Consider the following 26963-nt stretch of genomic DNA (forward strand, 5'->3'; position numbering starts at 1 on the left):
GTAGGTTGGTGCCAGTGGCTCATCTGGCCGTTTTGACTACCTGTTGTACAGCCTGCCTGTCCACCGTAGGGCAGCGTGCTCAGTCTTGAGCAACACGCAGCAGACCAGGCAGCATATCTGGACGGGAATAAACAGTCAACATTTGGGGACAAGACCCTTCACCAGGACTGGAAAGGAAGGGGGCAGAAGCCAGAAAATGAAGGTAGGGGGAGGGGAAGGAATACAAGCTGGCAGGTGTTAAGTCTGAGGAGGAGCGGGGATGAAGCAAGAAGCCAGGAGTTTGTCCCACTCCCATCAGGGAAGGGACTTCGCAGCATCCACGCCAGGACCACCAGACTCGAAAACAGTTATTTTCACCAAGCAGCAAGGCTGATCAACACTTCCACCCACTAACTCACCCTCCACACCCCCCAGCACCACTACTTTATCATTTCCTGTTAGTCAGCTTAGGTACAGACACTCCTGTCACTTTATGAACATATAGTCAATCCACCTCCAGTTCCTTGAAAAAGTATTCAGCCTCCAACCCTTTATTGACATAAGTAGATTTTACAACTCGGGCTTTTGATCAATTTAACTGAGAATTTTTATTTGTGAATCATATGCTCCTTTTTCACAGTAGTGCTCAAAAAAGAGGGAAAATTGTAAAGCATGAAAAAGTAAAAATTCAAAAACTGAAATGTCAGCAGTTTAAAGGCTTGCTCAGCACTTAGTTGAGTCACCTCTTGCAGCTATTACAGCCAGTAGTCTTTTTGGATAAGTCTCTATTAGTTTTGTACAACGTATCAACTGTGCCAGGTTAGCTGGGTAGCGGCAGTGGACAGCAATCCTGAGGTCTTGCCGGAGATGTTCAGTCAGGTACTGAGCTCTGAGGTACGTTCAGCGCCTTTGAGATGGTCCTGTACCCTTCCCCAGATTCGTGCTTCTCTATTGTCATTTCCCTGACTTGTCTTGAATGCACTTTTGTCTTCATTTTGGTTTTGTCTGCTGAAAATCTACCATAATGTTAGACCTTACAGAGAAAGGGGGTATTTATTTTTATGATTTAATGAAAACAGGTGATCCTTCGGTTCTCTACATCAACAAACTGGGTGAGTTGGTAAGGTAATACAGTACTTGAGAAAAGTCAGTGCAGTAATTACAAAGGGGATGAGTACTTCTCTAGCCTCACAATTCTGGTTTATAATTCTTTTGTAAATTGCTAACAGGTTTGAGATTTTTCTTTTGATTTGACATGTTTTATAAATTAGCTCAAAAATCGTACTGCAATAAATTTTAATGAGCCAGTAAGATCTGAAAGTAGCTGTGGGGGCTGAATACTTTTTGCAAGGCACTGTATACAAGCTAGCTGAAGCAGTTATATTTATTGCAACACACACAGAATGCTGGAGGATATGTTGCGTTTCCAGCATCTGCAGATTTTCTCATTTTACATTTATTGTTTTTTTTATTATTGTGTTCTTTATCTTATTGTGCTTTTTTGTGCTGCAGCAGATCCAGAGTAACGATTATTTTGCTCTCCTTTACCTTTGTTTACTGGAAATGACATTAAACAATCGAGAATCATTGGTGACCTGGAGGGGAAAACTTTAAGAGCGAAAACCGCTCCACACTGCCACCGGGTGGACAGAGGTTGCTGCTACATATCAGCTCAGTTTTGAGGGTGTTCGCACAGTTACATCGCACAGAAGCAGGTCCTCTGCATCACCAAGTCCCCACTGACCTTTCACACATCTCCACTAATCCCATTTCCCTGTATTCCTTCATACCTCTCTTATTTAGGTGCACTCACCACAACTCTGACCTAGAGACTCATTTTTAAGGATTGGTACATGCATGGGACAGTTATGGTTCAGGGGTAGGTCGATGGGACAAGGCAGAATAACAGTTCACTTGGACGAAATAGACAGAAGGGCCTGTTTCTGTGCTGTAGTGCTCTATGACACAATGACTTACAACTCACGTTCTCAAAATCATACTTATTTACTCAGTTTGTCTTTTTTGCACATTAGTTGTTTGTCAGTCTTTGTTTATATATAATTTTTCAGAACTTCTATTGCATTTCTTTTTTTTTCCCTGTAAATGCCTGCAAGAAAATGACTCTCAGGGTGGTATATGGTAACATTTGGTAGCATTTGATAATAAATTAACTTTGAGCTTAAATGTAGTGATTATATCTGACTCCATCAACTCCTCTGGCAGCAAGTACTAGATATCAAGAAAAGTTCACAGTTCAAAGTAAAATTTATTACCAGAGTACGTACATGTCACCACACACAACCCTGAGATTCTTTTTCCTGCGGGCATACTCAGCAAATCTATAGCACAGTAACTGTAAACAGGATCAATGAACAACAAACTGTGCAAATGCAACTATAAGTAAATAGCAATAAATAACAAGAGCATGAAATAACAAGATAAAGAGTCCTTAAAGTGAGATCATCGGTGGTGGGAACACCAGAAATAGAATGAGTGTAGCTATCCCCTTTTATTCAAGAGCCTGATGGTTGAGGGGTAGTAACTGTTCTTGAACCTGGTGGTGCAAATTCTGAGGCACCTGTACCTTCTATCTGATGGCAGCAGCAAGAAAAGAGCATGGCCTGGGTGGTGAGGATCTTTGATGATGGACACTGATGTTCTATGGCAACGTTTCATATAGATGTGCTCAATGGTTGGGAGGGATTTACCCGTGATGTACAGGGGTGAATCCACTACCTTTTGTAGGGTTTTCTGCTCAAAGATATTGGTGTTCCCATACCAGGCCATAATGCAGTTAGTAAGTACACTTTTCACCACACACCTATAGAAATTTGCCAAGGTTTCTGGTGACATGCTGAATCTCTGCATACTCCTGAGGAAGTACAGGATTTATGCAATGGTCTTCTGAGATAGTGACACCCAGGAATTTAAAGTTACTGACCCTCTCCACCTCTGACCCTCTGATGATTACTGGCTCATGGACCTCCGGTTTCCCTCTCCTGAAGTCTACTATCAGTTCCTTGGTCTTGTTGACATTGAGTGAGAGGTTGTTGTTATTACACCACTAGCCAAGTTTTCAATCTCCCTCCTGTATGCTGATTCATCACCACCTTTGATATAGCCCACAACCATGGTGTCATCAGCAAACTTGTATATGGTGTTGGAGCTGTACAGTACTTAGCCATACAGTCATAAGTGTAAAGCAAGCAGAGCAGGGGGCTAAGCACACATCCCTGCGGTGCTCCTGTGCTGATGGAGATAGTGGAGGAGATGTTTTTTGTCAATCTGAACTGACTGGGGTCTACAAAGTGAGGAAATCCAGGATGCAATTGCATAAGGAGGTATTGAGGCCCAGGTCTTGGAGTTTACTGAATAGTTTTGAGAGGATGATGGTGTTAAATACTGAGCTGTAATCGATAAAGAGCATCCTGATGTATGCAGCTTTGCTGTCCATATGTTCCAGAACCCCTTGTGTAAAAAAAAGTTTCCCTCAGATCCCCTTTAAAACTCCTTCCTCTCACCTTAAGTCTATGCCTTGTATTCTGTAATACACATAAAATGCTGGTGGAACACAGCAGGCCAGGCAGCATCTATTCTGTTTTACTTTTTACTACTTCAATGTTCTTATGTCAGGAATGATCTGTATAGGGTATGCAAAGCAAAGCTTTTCACTGTATCTGCGTACAGGTGATGATAATAAACTAACCAGCAATAAACCAATCTCATTATCACACGTTAACTTTGAAATTACCTGCCAGAGGTTGAGGTGTGTTGGGCCCAATGTTAGTGTCTTTCATCCGGTTTGGGTTTTTCGCGTTCTGGTCTTGCAAGTCCTCCGTGATTGGGCCATAGCGGTTGCCATGGTCACTGGGATAGTCCTGGTTGATGATCCCATCAAGTCCGGCTCTCCTCTGCAGGCTCCTCTCCTCATCGCCTCCCAGCTCCAACATGTTCCCGCCCTGTTCAAACAAACGGGACCCATTAGCTGCTGAGGGAGTGCTGAGAAATTATAACAGCCTATCCAGTCTGTACTAGACACCTAACCACATCCCATCTCTAGAAGGTCATAACACATAAGGGCAGAATTAAGCCGTTCCATCACTGCTGATTTATTACCCCTCTTAACCCCATTCTCCTGTCTTCTCCCCATAACCTTTGACACCCTGACTAATCAAGAACCTATCAATCTCCACTTCAAATATACCCAATAACTGGGCCTCCACAGCTGTCTCTGGCAACAAATTCCAAAGAATCACCACCCCCTGGCTAAAGTAATTCTTCCTCATCTCTGTGAAAAGGGATGTCCTTGTATTCTGAGGCTATGCCCTCTGGTCTGAGACTCCCCCACTGTAGGAATCATCCTCTCCACATCTACTCTAATGAGTTCTTTTAATATTTGACAGATTTCTATGAGATTCTTCCCCCCCCCCATTCTTCTAAACACTAACAAGTACAGGCACAGAGCCATCAAATGCTCCTCATGCGTTAACCCTTTCAGTCCTAGGATAATTTTCATGAACCTCCTCTGAACCCTCTCCAATGACAACACATCGTTTCCTAAATCATGGACCCAAAACTGCTCACTATATTTCATAATTACATACTTGCTTTTATATGCTAGTCCTTTTTGAAATGAATGCTAACATTGCATTTACCTTATACGTCAAAGTTGCTGGTGAACGCAGCAGGCCAGGCAGCATCTGTAGGGAGAGGTGCAGTCGACGTTTCAGGCCGAGACCCTTCGTCAGGACTAACTGAAGGAAGAGTGAGTAAGGGATTTGAAAGTTGGAGGGGGAGGGGGAGATCCAAAATGATAGGAGAAGACAGGAGGGGAGGGATGGAGCCAAGAGCTGGACAGGTGATAGGCAAAAGGGGATACGAGAGGATCATGGGACAGGAGGTCCGGGAAGAAAGACGGGGGGGGTGACCCAGAGGATGGGCAAGAGGTATATTCAGAGGGACAGAGGGAGAAAAAGGAGAGTGAGAGAAAGAATGTGTGCATAAAAATGAGTAACAGATGGGGTACGAGGGGGAGGTGGGGCCTTAGCAGAACCACACTCAGGTTGGAGGAACAACACCTTATATTCCGTCTGGGTAGCCTCCAACCTGATGGCATGAACATCGACTTCTCTAACTTCCGCTAAGGCCCCACCTCCCCCTCGTACCCCATCTGTTACTCATTTTTATGCACACATTCTTTCTCTCACTCTCCTTTTTCTCCCTCTGTCCCTCTGAATATACCTCTTGCCCATCCTCTGGGTCACCCCCCCCTTGTCTTTCTTCCCGGACCTCCTGTCCCATGATCCTCTCGCATCCCCTTTTGCCTATCACCTGTCCAGCTCTTGGCTCCATCCCTCCCCCTCCTGTCTTCTCCTATCATTTTGGATCTCCCCCTCACCCTCCAACTTTCAAATCCCTTACTCACTCTTCCTTCAGTTCGTCCTGACGAAGGGTCTCGGCCTGAAACGTTGACTGCACCTCTTCCTACAGATGCTGCTTGGCCTGCTGCGTTCACCAGCAACTTTGATGTATGTTGCTTGAATTTCCAGCATCTGCAGAATTCCTGTTGATTGCATTTGCCTTCCTCACCACAGACTCAACCTGCAAGTTAACCTTAGATAATCTTGCACGAGGATTCCCAAGTTCCCTCGCACCTCTCATTTCTGATTTCCTCCCTGTTTAGAAAATAGTCTACAAATTTCTACTCATTGGTCACTTTATTAGGTGCCTTCTGTGCCGAATAAAGTGGCCACTGTATGTTTGTGGTCTTCTGCTGCTGTAGCCCATCCACTTCAAGGTTCAAGGTGCTGTGTATTCAGAGATGCTCTTCTGCACACCACTTTTGTAACACGTGGTTATTTGAGTTACTGTCGCCTTCCTGTCAGCTTGAACCAGTCTGGCTATTCTCCTCTGACCCCTCTCATTAACAAGGCCTTTTTGCCCACAGAACTGCCATTCACTGGATCTTTTTTGATTTTTGTTTTGCACCATTATCTGTAAATTCTGTTGTGCATGAAAATCCCAGGAGAACAGCAATTCCTGAGATACACAACCTTGTCTGGCACAAGCATGGTCAAAGTCACTTAGATCACATTTCTTCGCAATTCTGATGTTTGGTCTGAACAACAACTGAACCTCTTGACCATGTCTGCATGCTTTTATGGTTTGAGCTGCTGCTGCATGATTGGCTGATTAGATATTTGCATTAACCAGTAGGTGTACAGTTGTACCTGTTAACGTGGTCATGGAGTGTCATCCTTCTACCAAAGTGCAGGACCAAAAACTTTCCTACACTGTATTCCATCTGACACTTCTTTGCCCATTCTTCTAATCTGTCCAAGTCCTTTTGTAGATTTCCTACTTCCTCAACACTACCAGCCCCTCCACCTAACTTCGTATCATCAGCAAACTTCACTACAAAGCCAGCAATTCTGTCATGCAGATCATTGACATATAACGTGAAAAGAAGTAGTCCCAACTATGACCCCTGTGGAATACCACTAGGTATCAGCAGCCAACCAGAAAAGGCCCCCTTCATCCCACTCTTTGCCTTCTGCCAGTCTGACATTCTTCCATCCTATCATTGTGTGTAACAGAGAGACAATGAGTACAACTACATGGTCCCCTGAGAGTGGCATCACAGGTAGACAGGATGGTGAAGGCAGTTTTTAGCATGTTGGCCTTCACTGAGTAGAGAAGTTGATGCAGTTTTACAGGACACTGGTGAGGTCGCACTGGGAGTATTGTGTTCAGCTTTGTTTGCCCTGCTGTAGGAAAGATGTCATTTAAACTGGAACGAGCACAGAACAGATTTACAAAGATGTTGCCATATCCCGTGGGACTAAATTAAAGAGAGGCTAGGACTTTATACCTTAGAGTGTAAGAGGCTGAGAGGCAACCTGTATAAAATCATAGGGGGCACAGATAGGGTGAATGCACAAAGTCCTTTCCCCTTGGTTGTAGAATCAAGAACTAGTGGACATAGGTTTAAGGTACGAGGGGACACATTTAATGGTGGTACAGTAGCGTAACACTCTATAGCACCAGCTGTAAGGACAGGGTTCAATTCCCACTGCTGTCTGTAAGGAGCTTGTACGTTCTTCCATGACCTTGTACATGTCCTCCAGGTGCTCTGGTTTCCTCCCACAATCCAAAGTTTATGGTTAAGTTTAGGGAGTTGTGGGCATACGGGTTGGTGCTGGAAGCATGGTGACAATTGCGGACTGCACCCAGCACATTTTGGACTGTGTTGGTCATTGGTGCAAATGACATAATTCACTGTATGTTTCAATGTACATATAACAAATGAAGCTAATCTTTATCTTTACAAACACAAGATATTCTGCAGATACTGAAGATCTAGAGGAACACGCACAAAAATGCTGGACAAACTCAGCAGGTCTGGCAGCATCCATAGAGAGGAATCTATGGAAAGTTGATGTTTCAGGCTGAGCCCCTTCAACAAGACAACAAAATACCTCATTTTGACCTTGCACCTTTTGAGTGTAACACTTTGCATTCTGTTATTGTTTTCCCTTGTACTACCTCAGTGTATGGATTGCGTAGAAAACAAATATTTTCACTGTACTTGGTACATGTGGCAATAAGAAACCAATTTACCATTCCCACAAAATGCTCACCGATGGAAAATTCTTCCAGCTTCATTACCTAAAGCCAAATCCAGAAATGCCACCCATGTAGTTGGGCTGGTAATATATAGGCGGAAAAGGATCTCCAGAATTTAATTTGCAAAGTTTCACTTCAGGAAATCAATCCTTCTGACAACTATTTCTTTAACTTATGCCCTCCACCCCTATCTACCTGTTTAACAGAGCCGAATGGCTTCAAGTTCATACTTTCCTCACCACATGGGAGGCGGTAATTCAGCCCATCCAGTCTGTGCAGATTCGCAGGGAAATTCCAATCCCCAGCTACTTCCTTGTGATCAACTTACTCTCACATGCCCGTCGGCCTGGGATGTGGGAGGAAACTGAAACATATAGGTGAAACCCACACAGTTACAGAGAGAACATAAAAATGGCACACAAGCGGCACCAGAGATTGGGATCGAACCCTTAGCTATGAGGCACCAGCTCTACCAGAGTCACCTCCTTCTCTTCCATTTCTCCATCAAAGAAAATTAACCTGGTTGGACTAAGAGAGTCTCAGATTTATACTGCATAGGAACCGTCCCTTCATTCCAAATTGTCCATACTAACCAAGATGCTTCAATGACTATTGTCCATAGCACTCACATCTACTGTGATGAAATGCTTTGAGAGGCTGGTCATGGTTAGAATCAACTCCTGCCTCAGCCACTGCAATTGGCCTTCATCACAATAGGTCTACAGCAGATGCCATCTCAATGACTCTCCATGCACCCTTGGATCACCTGGACAATACAAATATCTATACCTGGATAATGTTTATAGTCTATAGCTTGCAATTTAATACTATCATTCCTGCAGTCCTGATCAAAAAGCTACAAAACCTGGGCCTCTATACCTCACAGTTAGGAAGTTGAGGGTCCAGTTGCAGAGGAAGTTCACAATCTGTGCAGATTAGAAATAACATCTCCACCTTGCTGACAATTAACACTGGCTCTCTACAGGGATGCGTGCTTAGCCCACTGCTCTACTCTCTCTCCACCCATTACTGTGTGGCTAGGCATAGCTCAAATAGCACCTGATGATACAACCATTGTTGGCAGAATTTCAGATGGTGATGCTGGGCATACAGGACTGAGATATACCAGCTGGTCGAGTGGTGTTGCAGCAACAACCTGGCACTCAACATCTGTAAGACCAAAAAACTGTGGATTTCAGGAAAGGTAAGATGAGGGAATACAAACCAATCCACATAGAGGGATCAGAAGTGGAGAGAGTGAGCAGTTTCAAGTTCCTGGGTGTCAGTACCTCTGAGGACCTAACCTGGATGCAACATATTGATGCAGCTATAAAGAAGGCAAAATAGTTACAGAAACTTGTAAAACTAGTCAACCCCATCATGGGTACCAGCCTCCGTAGTATCCAAAACATGTTCAAGGAGCGGTGCCTTAGGAAGGCAGCGTCCATCATTAAGGACATCCACCACCCAGGATGTGCCCTCTTCACACTGTTACCATCGGAAAGGAGGTGCAGAGGCTTGAAGGAATGCACTCAGTGTTTCAGGAACAGCTTCTTCCCCTCTGCCATCCAATTTCATGGAACCCATGAACACTACCCCACTACTTTATTATTTGTTATTTTTGCATTATTTGTTTTAACTTAGCTATTTAATAGTCAATATATATACTTAATGCAACTCTGTTTTTTCCTCTATATTTATTTGTCATGTATTTCATTGTACTGCTTCCACTAAGTAAACAAATTTCACAACATACGCTGGTGATATTATATCTGATTCTGATGCCCATCTGCCTGTATTCTGCCCATATCTTCCTAAAGCATACCCGGCTGGTGGCGTAGTGGCATCAGTGCCGGACTTTGGGACAAGAGTTCCCGAGTTCGAATCCAGCCAGTTCCCCTGCACGCTTTCCATCTGTGCTGGCTTACAAGCTGGTGATCTCTTTGGAAACTCACCCGGCAGAAGGCAATGGCAAACCACTGCTGTAACTTGCCTCGTACGCGGTTCCCCACTACGTCAGAGAGGCGTGGAGGGAAATCGTCCGCTAACCGGAGAAACTCCAGATGTGACGTACCTTTCCTTTCCTTCTTAAAGCTTTCCTTTGTATGTGTCTTTTAAATGCTGTTATTGTACTCAGCCAATTCCTCTGGCAGCCCATTTCATATACTGACCACTTTGGGTGAAAATGTTGCCCTTAGGTTCCTGTTAAAACTCTTCTCTTTCACCTTAAACCTATACCCTCTCATTCTTGACTTCCCAACCCTGGGAATAAGACTATGCATTTTTCCTCTCTATACTCCTCATGAATTTATATATCTCTATAAGATCACCTCTCAGTAAACGCGAGCCTGCTTAACCTCTCCCCATAACCCAGTCCCTCGAGTCCTGGCAATATTCTCAGAAATATTTTCTGCACTCTTTCCAACTTAGTAGTATTGTTCATACAGCAGGTAACCAAGACTGAACACAATGCTCCAAGACATAAACACGAGAGTCTGCCGATGCTGGAGGAACTCAGCAGGTCAGGGTAAGTACACAGTCAACCTTTCAGGCTGTGACATTTCTGCTTATGTTTCTGTTGGGTCCATCCCCTTCCTTGGTGATGTTGGTCCCATCTCTGCATCCTTCCCTCAGTCCCCACTAGACCAGTTTAGTGACAGATGAGTCAAGCACTGATGTCAAAATGGCACAAAGACTTAACTTCCACATTTGATCCTCTCCGCACCTGTGCTACACTTGTACAGTCTGGATCCGAGACTCCATTACCCCTTACCCACGCTCACTGGCCCACCATGTCTCCCAACTAAGCACAGGTAGAATTTCAGGGCAATGGTTAGTGTAGTGCTATTACGTGCCAATGGCCAAGATTCCATTGCTGCCACTTTCCGTAAGGAGTCCGTACATTCTCCCTATGGCCACATGGGTTTCCTCTCTGGAGGGGAGTAAGTCATCGACATCTCAGACTGTGATCAGAACTCCAATTGCAGCCTCGCCAGTGTCTTGTACAGCTGCCACATAACATCCCAACTCCTACATTCAGTGTAAAGCAGCCAAAACCTTCAATGTCTACCTGTGATGCCGTTGTCAGAGAGCCACGTGCTTGCATCTATCTCCTAGGTCCCTCCACTCTACAATGCTCTTCAGCAACCTACTAAGGAAGTCCAACCCCCATTTGGCCTCCCAAAATGCATCACCTCACACTCATCCAATTTAAGCTCTATCTGCCATTCCTTGGCCTACTTACCCAAATGACCCAAGATTCAGCTGTAGTTCCCCATAGAAGGAAGAAAAACTTAACACAACAGTCTACAGGTGACCCTAGTATGTACCTTGCCGATGGGATAGGGCCCCATGACATCTCCACTGATGCCACGGCCCACAGACAACTCAGGTCTGCTGCTGTGGAGAAGAAACTTCAGGTAACGATGAATCTCCTCGGCCGGCCACTGCTCCAGAGGAATGCTCACGGGATGTGGCCCTTTGTCTGTGGGCAGCCGGAATCTGAAAGGGAAAATGATGTGAGTTTGGGAATTCCAATTGAAGCACAGGATCAGGGGCTGCCATAGGCCGGGAAACCAGCAAGTCTTGGATCTCATCTGAATGGTAGTAGTGACAAGAGAGCATGGTCTAGATGATGGGGCTCCTTGACGATCGATGCAACCTCCTCCTGGAAGCGCTGAACAAGTAAGTACCTCAGCGAGATAACTGTTACTAACTTAATAAAAAGGTTTTTGCTTTGTTTATCAGGGGTACGCGTTCTTTCATTGCCCATGAGCCCAGAATTTAGGATTCAGAGGAACAGCTGCTGCACAGGTGTACAACGGGGAGCCTTCTGAAAGGTTGCATGGCCGTCTGAAATGGAGCTGCAATGCACAGGATTGCAAGAGGCCGCAGCAAGGTTGGAGACTCAGCCATCTCCATCGGGGGGCATTACCCTCCCCACCATCGAGGGCATCCTGAAGAGACGGTGACTCAAGGCAGCGACCATTATTAAGGTCGATCACCATCTGGGCCATGCCCTCTCCTTATGCTATCAGGGCAGTGATACAGGAGCCAGAAGACACACATTTGATCATTCAGAACAGCTTCTCCTCCAGCATCTGATTTCTGAGCGGTTCATGAACCCATGAACACTACCTCATTATTCTTTTTTTTCTGCACTATTTATTTAATGGTGTCATTTATAGCAAATTTATGTCTTTGCACTTACTGCTGCCACAAAGTAACAAATTTCATATCAGAGTGAAAATAAATTTGATTCAGTCCCATCACACATTCCCAGGGTCAGACACAGAGTGAGGCTCCCTCTACACTGTCCCATCACACACTCCCAGGGTCAGACACAGAGTGAAGCTCTCTCTACACTGTCCCATCACACACTCCCGGGGTCAGACACAGAGTGAAGCTCCCTCTACACTGTCCCATCACACACTCCTGGAGTCAAACACAGAGTGAGGCTCCCTGTACACTGTCCCATCACACACTCCCAGGGTCAGACACAGAGTGAAGCTCCCTCTACACTGTCCCATCATACACTACTGAAGTCAGACGCGGAATGAAGCTCCATCCACACTGTCCCATCACACACTCCTGGAGTCAGATACAGAGTGAAGCTCCCTCTGCACTGTCCCATCACACACTCCTGGAGTCAGACTCAGAGTAAAGCTCCCTCTACACTGTCCCATCACACATTCCCGGGGTCAGACGTGGAGTGAAGCTCCCTCTACACTGTCCCATCATACACTCCCGGGGTCAGATACGGAATGAAGCTCCTTCTGCACTTCAAGATCCTCCCTCAGATCTTCCAGTCAAGATAGTACCTGTGTACAACGCTCCTTTAGTCGACATCTACTGGATAGATCATGGACCATATATGTATTTCACCCCTTTTATGTCTTTTACGTTTGTTTTTCATCTGGAATGTGATTCTGGAACTGTTGGAGCCTGTGATTTGCTCTTTGGAGATTGTTTGGGTGTTCTAGCGGTCTGTAGTCTCCGAGAGGATTCCGGGAGGCAGAGGCAGTGTGCAGGAACGTCGTGAAGAAGGCCACTAGCCGATGTTCAGCTCCATTTCACCAGTTAAAGCTTCCATTGTTCGCCATTGAAAGAGATGAGGGAGATTGAAATGCGGGCTGCCTGCCTTTTCATCGCTGGTGAGATCGCTCTGCTATGGAGAGAGAGAACGTTGCCCAGGTTTTCTGCACTTTGGTTGTGGACCTGGACTGTGGACTTACTTTTCAGTCTTATGGTTTTTTTGAATTCTGTGCTTTTCACCCAATCTTCCTTCGTTTCTTTTTTTGTGTGTGTGGAGGGGAGGGGGATTTGGGGGTTGATAATTGTGCTGCCTTTCTTTTCTTTCTTGGTTTCAGGGCTATCTGGAGAAGAAGAATTTTGGAGTTGTATACTTCGATAATAAAGGAACCTTTGAACACTGTCCCATCACACACTCCAGGGGTCAGATGCAGAGTAAAGCGCCCTCTACACTGTCCCATGACATACTCTTTAGGGTTAGACACAGTGAAGCTTCCTCAACACAGTACTATCACACACGCCCAAGGTCAGACACAGAGTGAAGCTCCCTCTACGCCGTCCGATCGCTCACTCCCACAGTCAGACACCGGAATGGTGCTTTGTCTATAAAGCCCCACAGGACTTTCGGAAAAGCACATCTTTTTCCACAATATGCTCACTCTGACGGCACTGGCGAGGAGAACTGGTTACTCTCCTGGCTGAGCCCGGAAACTCCACTGAGGTGTATCTTGACTTTGTGCCGATCAGAGGGTGTGCTATAGCCCACTGTACAGACAAAATGATTCGGGCTGCGGTCTGCCCGTGGAAACATCCCTGCAGTGAAAGGTAACAAGTGCTCCTGTGCCCCAGAACAGCCCCTGCACCTTCCCCTTCCCTGTTACCAAACAGCCAGTGGTTACCTCTCATCTCCCATCGCAGTGGACAGTCGGAGCTGCTGGGGGTGGAGCTTTGGGACCTTTTCCATCTCCATGGCAATCACATACTGGGTGATGTCATCTTGCCATGACAACCCTGGAAAGAAATAGCAGGCGGGATGAGAGATTTGGGAAAGCAGAGCTGAGTAATGGCACGGAGGCAGAACAATATTAACAACACAAGCCATCAATAGCAGCAACACAATAAATCCAGGCATTTTTGTTCTATTTGTGTTCTCCCTTGTATAGTTTTGTTTATGTTTTTCTTGTCCTAATGCTGCGTGCCTGTGATGTTGCTGCAAGGAAGTTTTTCATTGCACATACTGACGCAGTCTGCCACCACTTTACACTTTACAAATATTGAATAGAGTTATTTTCTGTTCGACCAACACAGCACAACAAATTTCTAATACGTAATGCCCTGGTTCATATTTTTTCACTGTTATGCTCTATGTATTTCATTTTGTGCTGTTCTGTGCGAGCTGCTTGTTTTCAGCTTATGCTCAGGTTATTGTTGAAGGTAAGAGATGAGGGGAAATGTGTGCCATCCAATTAGGAAGGTCGAATTGAAGGGGAGTTTTTTTTTGGTGAGGGACACTAAGGCTGGGCTTGGGGCTTTTGTTCGGGAGAAGATGAAGAGAGAGAGTAGCATACAATCCAGTGCGAGACCCGTTTGTTCGAGATGGATTGCGAATGACATTCGGAAGGTGGTGTAAGCTTTCACACTGACTGAAGGCCCAGCGCATGAGTGACAGAGAAGTTCAAGATGAGCTCCAGCTTGTGCACATTTGACTGTTTAATCAGAATGGGCCCTTTTCTTTTTGTTATTCTTTACTAACCCTTCAGTTAAGATTCGTAAATATAATTCCTTTAATCGTATGCAATGCACTCTCTGTTATTTTGTGGCACTAATTTGTAACAGGGTAACAAATTACACAGCATCCACACAAACTGGGGTTTGGGGTGAGATCAAGTGCACCTCAATCTCACGAGGTTGGTGGGGAGGTTGTCTTCCCTACACTTAGGCAGCCAAAGAAACCAGGGCGTTTCACGTATATGGTGGATCAAGCTGATCCTTGATCCATTTTACTGTGACCTCTGTGCAGTGGCCATGTGCTTGTGTAGCCTGCCATCAGTGCAGGACTTGTACGTGCCCAGAACAAAATCATTGCAAACACTACCTACCCTGCAAACTGCCTCTTCCAAAAACTCCCTTCTGAAAAGCACTCCAGGTCAATTAAAACTCAAACTTCATGCCATCTTAAACTTTCTTTCCCCCAGTCTGACCAGCCAGTCTAGTTAGTTATCCCCACCCCCCTCTACCACCACATCAGTGCACTGTAAACAATTCAAATTACTTATTATAATGCTGTTTACATTGTAATTACCTGCTGGTATTTATGTTCATTTTATTCCATGTCCACACTTCAATCTTTAACTTACCTTTAAATAATTCTGCGCAGTGGGAGAGGGAGGGAGGATCTCACAGTATTCTGTACAATGAGAGTGAACACACTTGTATTTCATACAATGGCAGGAACAGGAATGGACAGGATCCCGTGGAGTTCTGTGTATTGGATATGGATGCAGAGGGAAGGGATGTCCTGAAATTCCACACAATGGGAATGGACTGGGCCCACTGGAATTCTTTGCAATGGGAGTGAGTGGGAAAGGGTTGGATCTCCTGGACTTCTGTGCAATAGGAGTGATGGGAAAGGAATGAATTCACTGGAATTGTGTATATTGGGATTGATTATGATGGGATTCTATACAAGGGGAGTGACTGGATCCATTGGGATTTTGCACAACGGGAGTGAATGGGAAGGATCTGGATTTCCAAGGATTCTGTACAATTGTGGAATTGCCAATGGGAAGGGACTCGATCTCTTGGGATTCTGTAAAACAGGAGCTATTGGGAAGGGTCTGGATTTTCTGGGATTCCATGCATTGGGAATGGTCAGAAGGGGCTGGATCTGCTGAGATTCCATACAATGGTTCAGATCTCCAGGGACTCTTAAAAAGTATTGAAAAGGGGCTTGATTTGCTGGGATTCCATAAAACGGGAATTATCAGAAGGGGCTGGATCTCCTGTACAAGTGCAAAGAATGGGAATAGGCTGGATTTCCCAGGATTAATAGGGAAAGGGCTGGATCTCATGAGATTCCACACAATAGGAATGATTGGAAAGGGGCTGGATTACCTGGGATTGTGTACAAGCAGAGAGAATGGGAATGGGATCAATTTCCCAGGGTTCTGTAGAACAGTAAATATGGGGAAAGAACTGGATCTGCAGGGATTCCATACAATGGGAGAAAATGATCCACCTGGATTTTGTACAAGTGGAATGATTGGGAAGGGGTTGGACGTCTTGGAATTCCATACAACAGGAATGACTTGGGAGTGGTTAGATCTGCTGGGATTCTTTACAAGGGGAGAAAATGGGAAGGGTCTGGACCTCTTGGGATACTGTACAGTGGGACTGACTCAGCTCAGAAGTGTCTGAATTTCCTGGGATTCTGTGCAAGGAGAGTGATTGGGAAGGAGCAGGGTCCTCAGGAGGAAGTGGTGTGACTAGATACGATGGGAGCCGAGGTCTCCCTGCCCATTCCCTCCTACCTTGTAGCAGCAGCTGCCTCAACACCTCCCTAAGTCGGCCCAGGACCGGAGGGGACACATCATACTGGGTCCTGATTGGCAGCAAGGCGTCCTGACAGTGCCCGAAGAGTCCATCTAGACAAAGAAAGAAACTCTCTTTAGTTTTAAGTTGGGTCATTGTCTTAAGTCACCATATCAAAAACTCACATCCAGACTAGAAAGTTGTTCACCAAGCATGCAGGTAAAGGGAAAGAAAGGCTTGAATTTATGTAGCGCCGCTCCCATGTGACTTAGTGTCAATAAGATAATCCTGAGAAATCTTGTAAAACGTGGGAAATAATGGCAGATCATGCTCCCACAAACCATGATGAAGTGGAATCACAAGAGAATTACATCATTTGAAGGGACAGCCCAATTCCTTCCACAGCTATTTCCCTACAAACATCGCTCTAGAGCACCTCCTGGACAGTTCTTGCTAAATCAGCTCAACCCATCATGGGCACACCCCTCCCCACCATCAGTGACATCTACACGAGGCACTGCCTCAAGAGGGCAACATCTATCGTCAAAGATCTTCGCCATCCAGACCATGCCACCTTCTCACAGCAACCATCAGGCAGGAGGTGCAGAAGCCTGAAGTCCCACACCACCAGGTTCAGGAACAGCTACTTCCCTTCAACCACTCAGTTCTCGAACAATCTAACACAACTCTAATCACTACAGCTTGCACTTCAGTGGACACTTTCTTTTGTGTTAATGGTGTTCTTTGTTGTAAAAACCATATATTATTTGTATTTAATATATCTTCTTGTGAACATTGTATTTCTAATGCTATGTGCCTGTGATGTTGCAGCAAGCAAGTTTTTCACTGCACTTGTGCATACATGTAGCTATGGATACCAAAGAGATGTCCTTGTATTCTGAGGCTGTACCAGAGGGCACAGCCTCAGATTAGAAGGATCTCTGTTTAGAACAGACATGAGGAATTTCTTTAGCCAGAGAGTGGTGAATCCATGGAATTCATTGCCACAGACAGCAGTGGAAGCAAAGTCTTTTGGTATTTTTAAAGTGGAGGTTGATAGGTCATTGATTAGTAAGGGCTTCAAAGGATACAGGGAAAAGGCTGGAAAATGGGGTTGAGGGGGATAATTGATCACCAATGATAGATGGAAGAACAGACTTGATAGGCCAAATGGCCGAAATCTGCTTCTATACTTTATGTTCTTGTATGAAGAATTTCAGGATGTATATTGTATACATTTCTCTGATATTAAAAGGAACTATTGACAATAAAGTCAACTTTGATTTTTGTCACCTTCCCAGGCAGAGTACGTCATATCAGGGTAGATAATTATCTATGTCCTACATGTCCTCTTCCAGATCTATGGTGAATTTCTGCATCTGGGCAACTTCCCTCCCATCAACGGAAAAATTATCTCCAGATAGTCCCCACAATGCCTTCCTTCTCTATCCTTCTCCTTGGAATCAGCTACAGATCTTTCCCTCAGCTGTGGGACGGCTTTCCGTCTGTCAGTCAGGATGTTTAGCTGAACAATGGGGCCACCAGTTAAAATTGGCATGGTCGTCACATTTCAAATTCAGTTACAATATAACACACAGTGGTACAGTTCCAGAGACCTCACAATGGCTCAGCTTTATGATGTTATGTTGAAGTTGTATAAGAAGCTGGTGAGGCCAAATTTGGAGTATTGTGTACAGTTCTGGTGACCTACATACAGGCAAGATATCAAACGATTGAAAGAATACCGACAAAATTTACAAGGATGCCGTCAGGACTTGAGGACATGAGTTGCTGGTTGGTAGAGAAACTGAAGGAGCTGGACTTGGTGCAGATCGTGCTGCTGTCTGCATCAGAGAGGCGCTGGTGCACGAAGGGGGTGTGCAGTCTAACAGCAAGTGATTGGCTTAGTCGCTTTTCTCGTGATTGCAAGAAACAGTTGGACATTGGTAATGTGAAATGCTACAAGTCCAATTCAGTGTTTTATTGGTGAATGGCCTCGGTCGCAGAGGACTAGCTCTCAGCCCACGGTGTTGCCTGGTTGCAGCCACCCAGCAGAGAGGCAGAGGCTGTGCGCTCCAGAGTACAGGAGGCGGTGTGGTGCAGCGTCAATGCTGGGGACAGTGCTGCCTCCAGTGTTCACTCAGAAGAAGAAAAGATGTCTGGCATTTGACTGCAGACTGCTGCAACGTTCATGGTCTCAGGGACTTGCACGATGCTCTCTTATTTGTGCTATGTGTGCCTCGTGCTGTGAATGACTGTTGGTACTGTGTTTTCCAGCTTGGCCTCAGAGTAACACTTTCTTGTTTGGCTGGGCTGTGCTGTGAAGTTCCATGTTCTAAAATCTTGGGAAACACACGCAATACTGGAGGAACTCAGCAGGTCAGGTGGCATCTATGGAAGGGAATAAATTGTCAATGTTTTGAGCCCAAGGCCATCATTAAAAACTTGGGTTGTTTTTTTTTTCTCTCTGGAGCATCAGAAGCTGAGGGGAGACTTGAGAAAAGATTATAAAATTCTGAGAGGCATACTGTAGTTAGAGTAGACAATCAGACTCTTTTTCTATTACAGTCAAAAAAATAGAGGAATTCATTTAAAGTCAGGAGGTGCCTGTAAGTTTAAGGAAAGTGTGTGGGACAAGTTTTTTTTGTACACAGAGAGAGTGGTGGGTGCACAGAATGGGCTTTCAGAGATGGTGGTGAAAGCAAACATGATAGAGCTGTTTAAGAAGCCGTTAAAGCCGTGAATATGCAGGGAATTGAAAGATATGGATCATGTTCAGGCAGAAGAGATTTAGTTTAATTCAACCTAGTGTTTGGTGCATCTGGTCCAGAATGTGTAAACAGGTAAATCCCCCTCCTGAGGCATCTGTGAACAAGGAGAATTTACAGAGTCATAAAGCACAGACCCAATGCATGGCACCAGTGCACAGGATTGGGGAAAGCTGCAGAGAGTTGTAAACACAGCTCCATCATGATCACTAGTCTCCCCAACATTGAGGGCATCTTCAAAAGGTGACGCCTCAAAGAGGCAGCATCCATCATGAATGACCTTACCATCCAGGACATGCCCTCTTCTCACTACCATCATCTCATCTATGTCAAACATGGTGCCAACCAGCTTTGTCCCATTTAAAGATAAAAGAGGAGCTTTACTTGTCACGTGTACATTGAAAAATACAGTGAATTGGGTCATTTGCCTCAAATCAAATCAGTGAGGGTTGTTCTGAACACCCACAAGGGTTGTCATACTTCCAACAAGGCATGTCACAACTGACAAACCCTGAGCAGAGGTCCCTTTGGAAAGTGGAAGTATACGAGCACCCGGAGGAAAGCCACACAGTCATGAGGAGAGCATACAGACAGCAGTGGGAATTGAACCACAATCTCACTGCCAGGCAACTGTGCTAACCACTGCATTACCACGCCGCACAACTACCACGCTGCCAGTGTTTGCCCTCTAAACATCCCCAAGCCAAAGACTTAATGAATGTTTCTCGTTTGCTGTTATTGTACATACGTATCTGGCAGCTCGTTCCATATTTACTCATTTATTTGGTGTGGAACAGACCTTTCTGGCCCAGCGAGACACACCTGACCATTTAACCCTAGTCCAAACACAGGAGAATTTACAATGACCAATTAACCCACTAACCAGTAGCTCTTTGAAATGTGGGAGGAAGCCCGGGCACCTAGAGGAAGTGCCCCCAGGCCACGGGGAGGAGGTACAAACTCCTTACAGACAGTGCCGGAATTGAACTCCAAACTCTGGAACGTCCTGAGCTGCCATAGCGTTGCACTAACCACTACGCCACCATGGTGCCCCAATTATTGATATCTTTCCTGCAGGAAGTTGACCATTACAACCTCCTTCTCTGTGAAGAAGTTGCTCCTTGGGCTGCATTAAAATCTTCCCTCTCTCACTCTATACCTACACCGCCTGGTTCTTTATACCCCAACTCTAGGAAAAAGACTGCCCATTCACCCTATTTATGCCCCTCATGATTTTATACACCTGTATAAGATCAATCCTCACTCTCTTACAATGAATTAAGACTCAACCCGCTCAATCTCTCTCTATAACTCAGTCACTTGAGTCTTGGAAAAGTCATCATTAACCTTCATAGCTCTCTCACTAGCTTAATGGCATCCTTCCTGTTGCGGGGTGACCAAAGCTAAACACAATATTCAAAATGCAGCCATGCCAACGTCTTGGGCAGGAGGCATGGGGATTGAACACAGCACAGACCACAGGGTGGATGACCTCTCCATCTCCGCTGTACGTGGTCACCACATAGAAAAGATGTAGAAGCTCTAGAGAGAGTGCAGAAAGATTTACCAGGATGCTGCCTGTATTAGAGAGCGTGCCTTATGAGGATAGGTTGAGCAAGCAAGGGCTTTTCTCTCTGGAGTGAAGGAGGACAAGAGGTGACTTGATAAGAGGCTTAGATAGAGTGGTCAGCCAGAGGCTTTTTCCCCGGGCGAAAATGGCTAATATGAGAGGGTATAAAGTTAAGGTGATTGGAGGAAAGTATGGAGGGGGGATATCAGAGGCAAGTTTATTTACATAGAGAATGGCGAGTGTGTGAAACGCCCCATCAGGGAGTGGTGGTAAAGGCAGATACATCAGGGGTCAGGGGCACTCAAGAAACTCTCGGATAGGCACATGGATGAAAGAAAAATGGAGGGCTATGTGTGACGGAAGGGTTAGATTAACCTTAGAGGAAGTAAAATATTGGCACAACATCGTGGGCCAGAGTGCCTGTACTGTTAGACCATAAAACCATAAGGCATAGGAGCAGAATTAGGCCATTTGACCCACTAAGTGTACTGCATTTCATCATGGCTGATTTATTATCCCTCTCAACCCCATTGCCCTATCTTCTCCCCATAACCTCTGATGTCCTGATTAATCAAGAACCTAATAACCTCCAGTCTCAGTAAATCAATGACTTGGCCTCCACAGAAAGGATGAGCTGGCACTGGAGAGGGTCAATAGGAGACTCGTGAGAATGATCCCAGGAAAGAAAGAGTTAATGTTTGAGGGACATTTGCTGGGTCTGGGCAACGTACTCACTGAAGTTTAGGAGTCTATGACCAGAGAGTACAGCCTCCAAATAGAAGGATGTTCCTTTAGAACAGAGATGAGGAAGAATTTCAGCCAGAGGGCGGTGAATCTGTGCAGTTCATTGCCACAGGTGGCTGTGGAGGCAAAATCATTGGGTATGTATCGAGCGGAGGTCGACAGGCTTTTGATTAATAACGGAGTCAAAGGTTACGGGGAGTAGGCAGGAGGATGCAGTTCAGAGGGATAATAAATCAGCCATGATGGAATGGTGGAACAGACTTGAGGGGCCGAATGGCCTCACTCTACTCCTATGTCTTTTAGCCTTGTGATGAGTAGGCAGACGGGACTAGTTGAACTTCTCATAATGGTCAACACAGACATTATGGGCCCAACGGCCTGCTCCTGTGCTCTAATTTGTCATTTGCTCACTGTTAATATTTGCAATAAATGTGCTTTGCTACATTTTTATGAAACTTCTTGAGTAGTGAATGAAAAGGCAAATGATTTGAATCATATGATTGATGCAAGAAATGAGACACATCTAGTGACGGCTGAATCTCTCAATTCACGCTCAAGACAAGCCCACTGATGATAAATCTGCCAATTAGTTTCTTGGCTGTTGTCATGGAGACAGAGCCCACATATAACCTCAGCCTGCGTCTTCATCATCACTGAATCCATGAGGCTGAATTAAATCCTTTTCCCATCCCATGCAAGGGAACGCTCTGCTCGCTCTCCATCCCAACCTCCTGGGACCCAGCTTAACACATAGCATCAACGGCCTTCTCCCCCACCAATCCCTCCACGCCCCCCTTCCCCCTCGCCCTCTCGCCACTGCAAGGTGACTCAGCCTCAGTGATGTAGCCGAGATCCACGTCACCGCTGCCAACCAATGGCAGCCACCCTGGAAATAGGAACTTGACATCACAGAGGCCTGCCCCTCCCCGGCATCATCAGACGCACATTCGGGGGACCGGTTAGGCTGAGAGACTCCACAGGGTGCCTCCAATCACGTCACATCCATGGAGAGGGTGGCAACTCCTGTGTTAACCAGTGAGACTCCAGTATGAGCTGATTTTCATCACATACGCCTCTCTCCTCCACCAGTGAGTCACCCCGCTCACATTACCTGTCGGCAGGATTCAGAAGGCCACCTCACCCATCAAGCCTATTCCAGCTTTTTTGAAAAGGGGCTGTGCTTGCGCACACATCTCTTGCTACTAGTGCACAAAGGAATTTAAATTGCGCACAAAAGGTTGTCACCCTCTACCACATTTGCATGTTAAGCATATTTCACAGTCATAGACAATCACATTTCCTTTTCCAGTTTCTGATACAGACAGTGTTGACAACATGGAATATGCGATGATTTGTCTACAGATTTTAGAACTGGCTTATTTATACTGCCAAAGGGTTTTGGCCCGAAACATCAGCTCTACTCTTTTCAATGGATGCTGCCTGGCCTGCTGAGTTCCTCCAGCATTTTGTGTGTGTTGCTTGGATTTCCAGCATCTGCAGATGTTCCATTGTTTGTGATTGGCTTATTTATACTGTTTTTATTGAAGAAATTATTCAGTGCACACATGCTGTTATCACTGGGCAAAAGTTGCACAGCACAAGATTTTTGCACACATTGTTCATTACAAGTTAGTGGGAACATTGATCCTCACCTCCCATTTAGTAGGAATTATGGGAAAGCACAATCAGTGTTATAAGGTGTATAGCAGACGCAGGGACTTAATAAGCACTTTTGGTCTATTTGAGGTCCAATCAATGGGCAGGGGTTTAATCTACAGACATTCATGAGACATTCTGACTTTCACATTAGATTGACGAGAATGATCCCAGGAATTAAAGAGTTAACATCTGAGGAGCGCTCGATGTCTCTGGGCCTGTACATGCTGGAGTTTAGAAGAATGGTGGGGGGGGGATCTCACTGAAACCTATCAAATATTGAAAGGCCCAGACAGAGTGGACGTGGAGAGGACGTTTTACTATAGTGGGGGAATTTAGGACCAGAGGCATGGTCTTAGAATAGAGGGACGTTCATTAAGAACAGAGATGGGGAGAAATTTCTTTAGCCAGAGTGTGGTGAATCTGTGGAATTCATTGCCAAAGACAGCTGCGCAGGCCAAGTCATTGGACACATTTAAAGCAGAAGTTGATAGGTTCTTGATTAGTAAGCGTGTCAAAGGTTACAGGGAGAAGGCAGAAGAGTGGGGCTGAGAGGTACAATATATCAGCCATCGAGTGGCAAGGAAAACATGATGGGCCAAATGGCCTAATTCTGCTCCTATGTCTTATGGATTACTCTTTATATTTGGAGTGAATGGAAAAGAGCACTTAAAATTCTGTACAGTGAGAGTAGATGGCAAAGGTGATTTTTGGAGTTTCGGCACTGGGCGTGAATGGGGCTTGGTCCACGGTGATTCAATATACTGGGGGAGAATAGGAACATGGAACAATACAGGATACTGAACAGGACTTTCAGCCCACAACATTGTGCCACACCATTTAAACTAATGATACCGAATCCCTTCTGTCTGCCCGTGATCCACGTCCACCTGTTCTCTGCCTGTCAAAGAGCCTCGTAAATGTCTCTGTCGTATCTGTGTCCATCAGTGCAGTTTAAGTCCCCACCACTCTCTGTTTAGATGGACAACACAGGTTAGACACAGGGCCTTTGAAAGTCTGTTTATTGAGATTGGATAGGAGGGGGATCTGTATATTAGGAGTAAATAGGAGGAGGTATTTAGAAGCTTGTATGTCAGGAAAAAACAGGAGAGAATTTGGTAAAGTTATTCTAATGTGCCCCCTTTTCTCAATAAACTGTGTCTCTGCCCTGTACATCATGCAAGCTTCATCTTATGGGTCTCTGGAGATGCCTCTGCTTGTGTCCAGTTTGTGGAAGACACCAAGTTTGGTGGAACTGCAAACACTCAAAGAACACAGAAGAATGCAAAGAAGTGAAAGATGGAGTTTAACCTGGGCAAATGTGACATGTTACGCATTGAAACATCAAATGAAAGGAAAAGGTGAAACGGAGACACCTCTTTTCCCTTTATTAGGGAGAGAGAGAGAGCCTGTGGTATGTCGAATTACTGGGTGAATGAGTAGTCTTTGGGGTACTGTAAGTCTGTGTCTTTATTGATGCTTTGCTGCACGCTTGAGGGCTCAGTGGGGGGGGGATGCTTTTTTTGCTGGTGGATGAGGGGGGATCGTTGTTTCGCTGCTGTTTACGTGTGGGGGGGAGCTGGGGGGGCTTTGGGTTTCTAACATTTAATTGTCATTCATTCTTTGGGGGCACTCCTCTGTTCTTGTGGATGGTTGCGAGGACAAAGAATTTCAGGATGTATATTGTATACATTTCTCTGATATTAAATGTATCTTTGAAACCTTTGAAAAGATATACTGTTGGTTGTAGACCCCTTAATAACACTGAGGTACAGAGGGATCTTGGGGTCCAGGTCCATAGTTCACTGAAAGTGGCTGTGCAAGAAGGTAAGTTGGTAAAGTAGGTGTACGGGATGCTTGCCTCCGTGGGTCAGGGTGTTGAGTATAACAGCAAGGAAATCTGTAAAAATTCTAGTCAGACCACACGAGCAGTATTGTGTGCAGCTCTGGTCACCCCATTACAAGGAGGATGTGGAGACTGTGGTGAGGGTCAACAGGATGCTGCCTGGATTAGGGCATGAGCTAAAATGAAAGATAGGATAACCTTGGGTTGTTCTCCCAAAAGCTGAGGAGAGACCTAACAGAGGTTTTTAAAACCCTGAGGGGCATAGATAGAGTAGAATCTCCTCCCCTTGATAGAAATATCAAACAACAAAGGACATTGTTTGAAGGCCCCCATCCCAGGGGAGTTTAAAGGAAACATGAGGGACATTTTTTTTTGCGGGGAGTAGTGGGTGTCTAGAATGGGTTACTAGGGTAGTAGTGGAAGCCTGAGTTTAATAGGCTTTTAGATAGACTCGTGGATATGAAGGGAATGGAGGGATATGGCCACAGGAAGAGGACATTTAGTACAAATAGGGATCAAGACCAGCACAACATTCTGGGCTGAGCAGCCTGTTCAGTGTTAACTGTTAACTGTTCCACGTTCAATGTTTTTTCTATGCTATAAACCTCAGCAACCTGCCACCATGTGCCGTGTCCTTCACGTTCTTTTGAAATCACTCCCCAGGAGATGTGCTCTTTAAAAGGCTATTACAGCAAATTAATTGAAGTAAAGTGGAATCAGTGGAGGCTGCCTTTACAGCACAGCCACCCACGCAGAGCCTTGAGAAGCCCTGACTGGAAGGGCACACAGGAGCAGTGTGTCAGTCACTACGAACATCTCCCCCACACAGTAGACTGCATCACGACAAGGCTTGGACCGCTGGCCACTGCAGAGAGGTCACAACACAAGGGATCAAGGATCAACTTTATTCACCATATACATTTACATGTATTAGGAATTTGCTGTGGTGTGTTGGTTAGGGTACAACAAGCAAAAGAACACAACAATATTCAACAATTATAAAGAATTGTGTAAAATATCAAGTTAGATGTTAAAGTATGACATGGAATAAATGTGCAAAAAAAAAACCTGGAACTTATGTACTTATGCACATTTTGTTCCAGATCAGAGTGTAGAGGGAGATTCACTCTGTGTCTGACCCCAGGAGTGTGTGATGGGACAGTGTGGAGGGAGCTTCACTCTGTGTCTGACCCCAGGAGTGTGTGATGGGACAGTGTGGAGGGAGATTCACTCTGTGTCTGATCCCAGGAGTGTGTGATGGGACAGTGTGGAGGGAGCTTCACTCTGTGTCTGACCCCAGGAGTGTGTGATGGGACATTGTAGAGGGAGCTTCACCCTGTGTCTAACCCCAGGAGTGTGTGATGGGACAAGTTAGTGGGAGTTTCAATCTGTGCATGACCTCAAGAGTATGTGATAAGATGGTGTAGAGGAGATTTACTCTATATCTGACCCTTGGAGTGCGTGTTGGGAAGTGTAGAGGGACTTATGCAGGGAATTTAGGAACGTCTGATTGCCCTATTGCCCTATTAACATAAAAACGTTAAAACAATAAGAACGGCAAATTTTAATTGTGTCGGAACAGGAAGAAAACTGACCGGTCACACAGCGCTCCTGATGTGAGCAGAGGCTCTCGTCAAACAGGCACCCTGAAAAAGAGAGAGAAAAATATCGAAATGACTGAACAATTGCTTACATGTCATTACTGGAAGGTGGCGTATCTATGGAATCCACTGTCACAAATGGCTGTGAAGGCCAAGTCACTGGGTATATTTAAAGCAGATATTCATAGGATCTTTTTTAGTCAGGGCGTCAAAGTTTTAAGGGGAGAAGGCAGGAGAATAGATTAGAGAGGGAAAATACATCAGCCATGATTGAATTGCAAAGCAGACCTGATGGATTCAATGGCCTAATTCTGCTCTGATACACAAGAATCCTTCAGGAACTGCTATGGGGAGTGAACACAGAAAACAGGGACTGAGTTCAAGGACCTACCACAAGAATGGGACTGAATGGCTAATACAATGCCTACTCCTGGGCGGCACTCTAGCACGATGCTAATACACAGCCAGCAACCTGAGTTGAAAGAGGTTGTACATTCTTCCCATAACCACGTGGCGCTTCGGTTTCCTTCCACATTTCAAAGACATACAAGCTTGCTTTGTAACTCCAGAATCTAATCGAAAGAAAAACACAAGAGCCCAGGATACCGTAA

The 26963-nt window shown here is 45.3% G+C and overlaps 1 protein-coding gene across 2 annotated transcripts in view; it reads right to left on the reverse strand.

The window, feature by feature from the left end:
- Nucleotides 1-26963, reverse strand: part of ptprna (protein tyrosine phosphatase receptor type Na) — a 238779-nt gene that overhangs the window by 164420 nt on the left and 47396 nt on the right. For both annotated transcript variants that reach the window (XM_063051378.1, XM_063051377.1), the window contains exons 2-6: nucleotides 26347-26397; nucleotides 16167-16280; nucleotides 13536-13647; nucleotides 10935-11106; nucleotides 3731-3938 (exon numbers count right to left, since the gene is read on the reverse strand). In XM_063051378.1, coding sequence (XP_062907448.1) covers nucleotides 3731-3938; nucleotides 10935-11106; nucleotides 13536-13647; nucleotides 16167-16280; nucleotides 26347-26397 — 657 coding nt within the window. The remainder of the gene's footprint in view (nucleotides 1-3730; nucleotides 3939-10934; nucleotides 11107-13535; nucleotides 13648-16166; nucleotides 16281-26346; nucleotides 26398-26963) is intronic.

This window comes from Mobula hypostoma, chromosome 6 (assembly GCF_963921235.1).
Source record: "Mobula hypostoma chromosome 6, sMobHyp1.1, whole genome shotgun sequence".
In the NCBI taxonomy this organism is placed as follows: Eukaryota; Metazoa; Chordata; class Chondrichthyes; order Myliobatiformes; family Myliobatidae; genus Mobula; species Mobula hypostoma.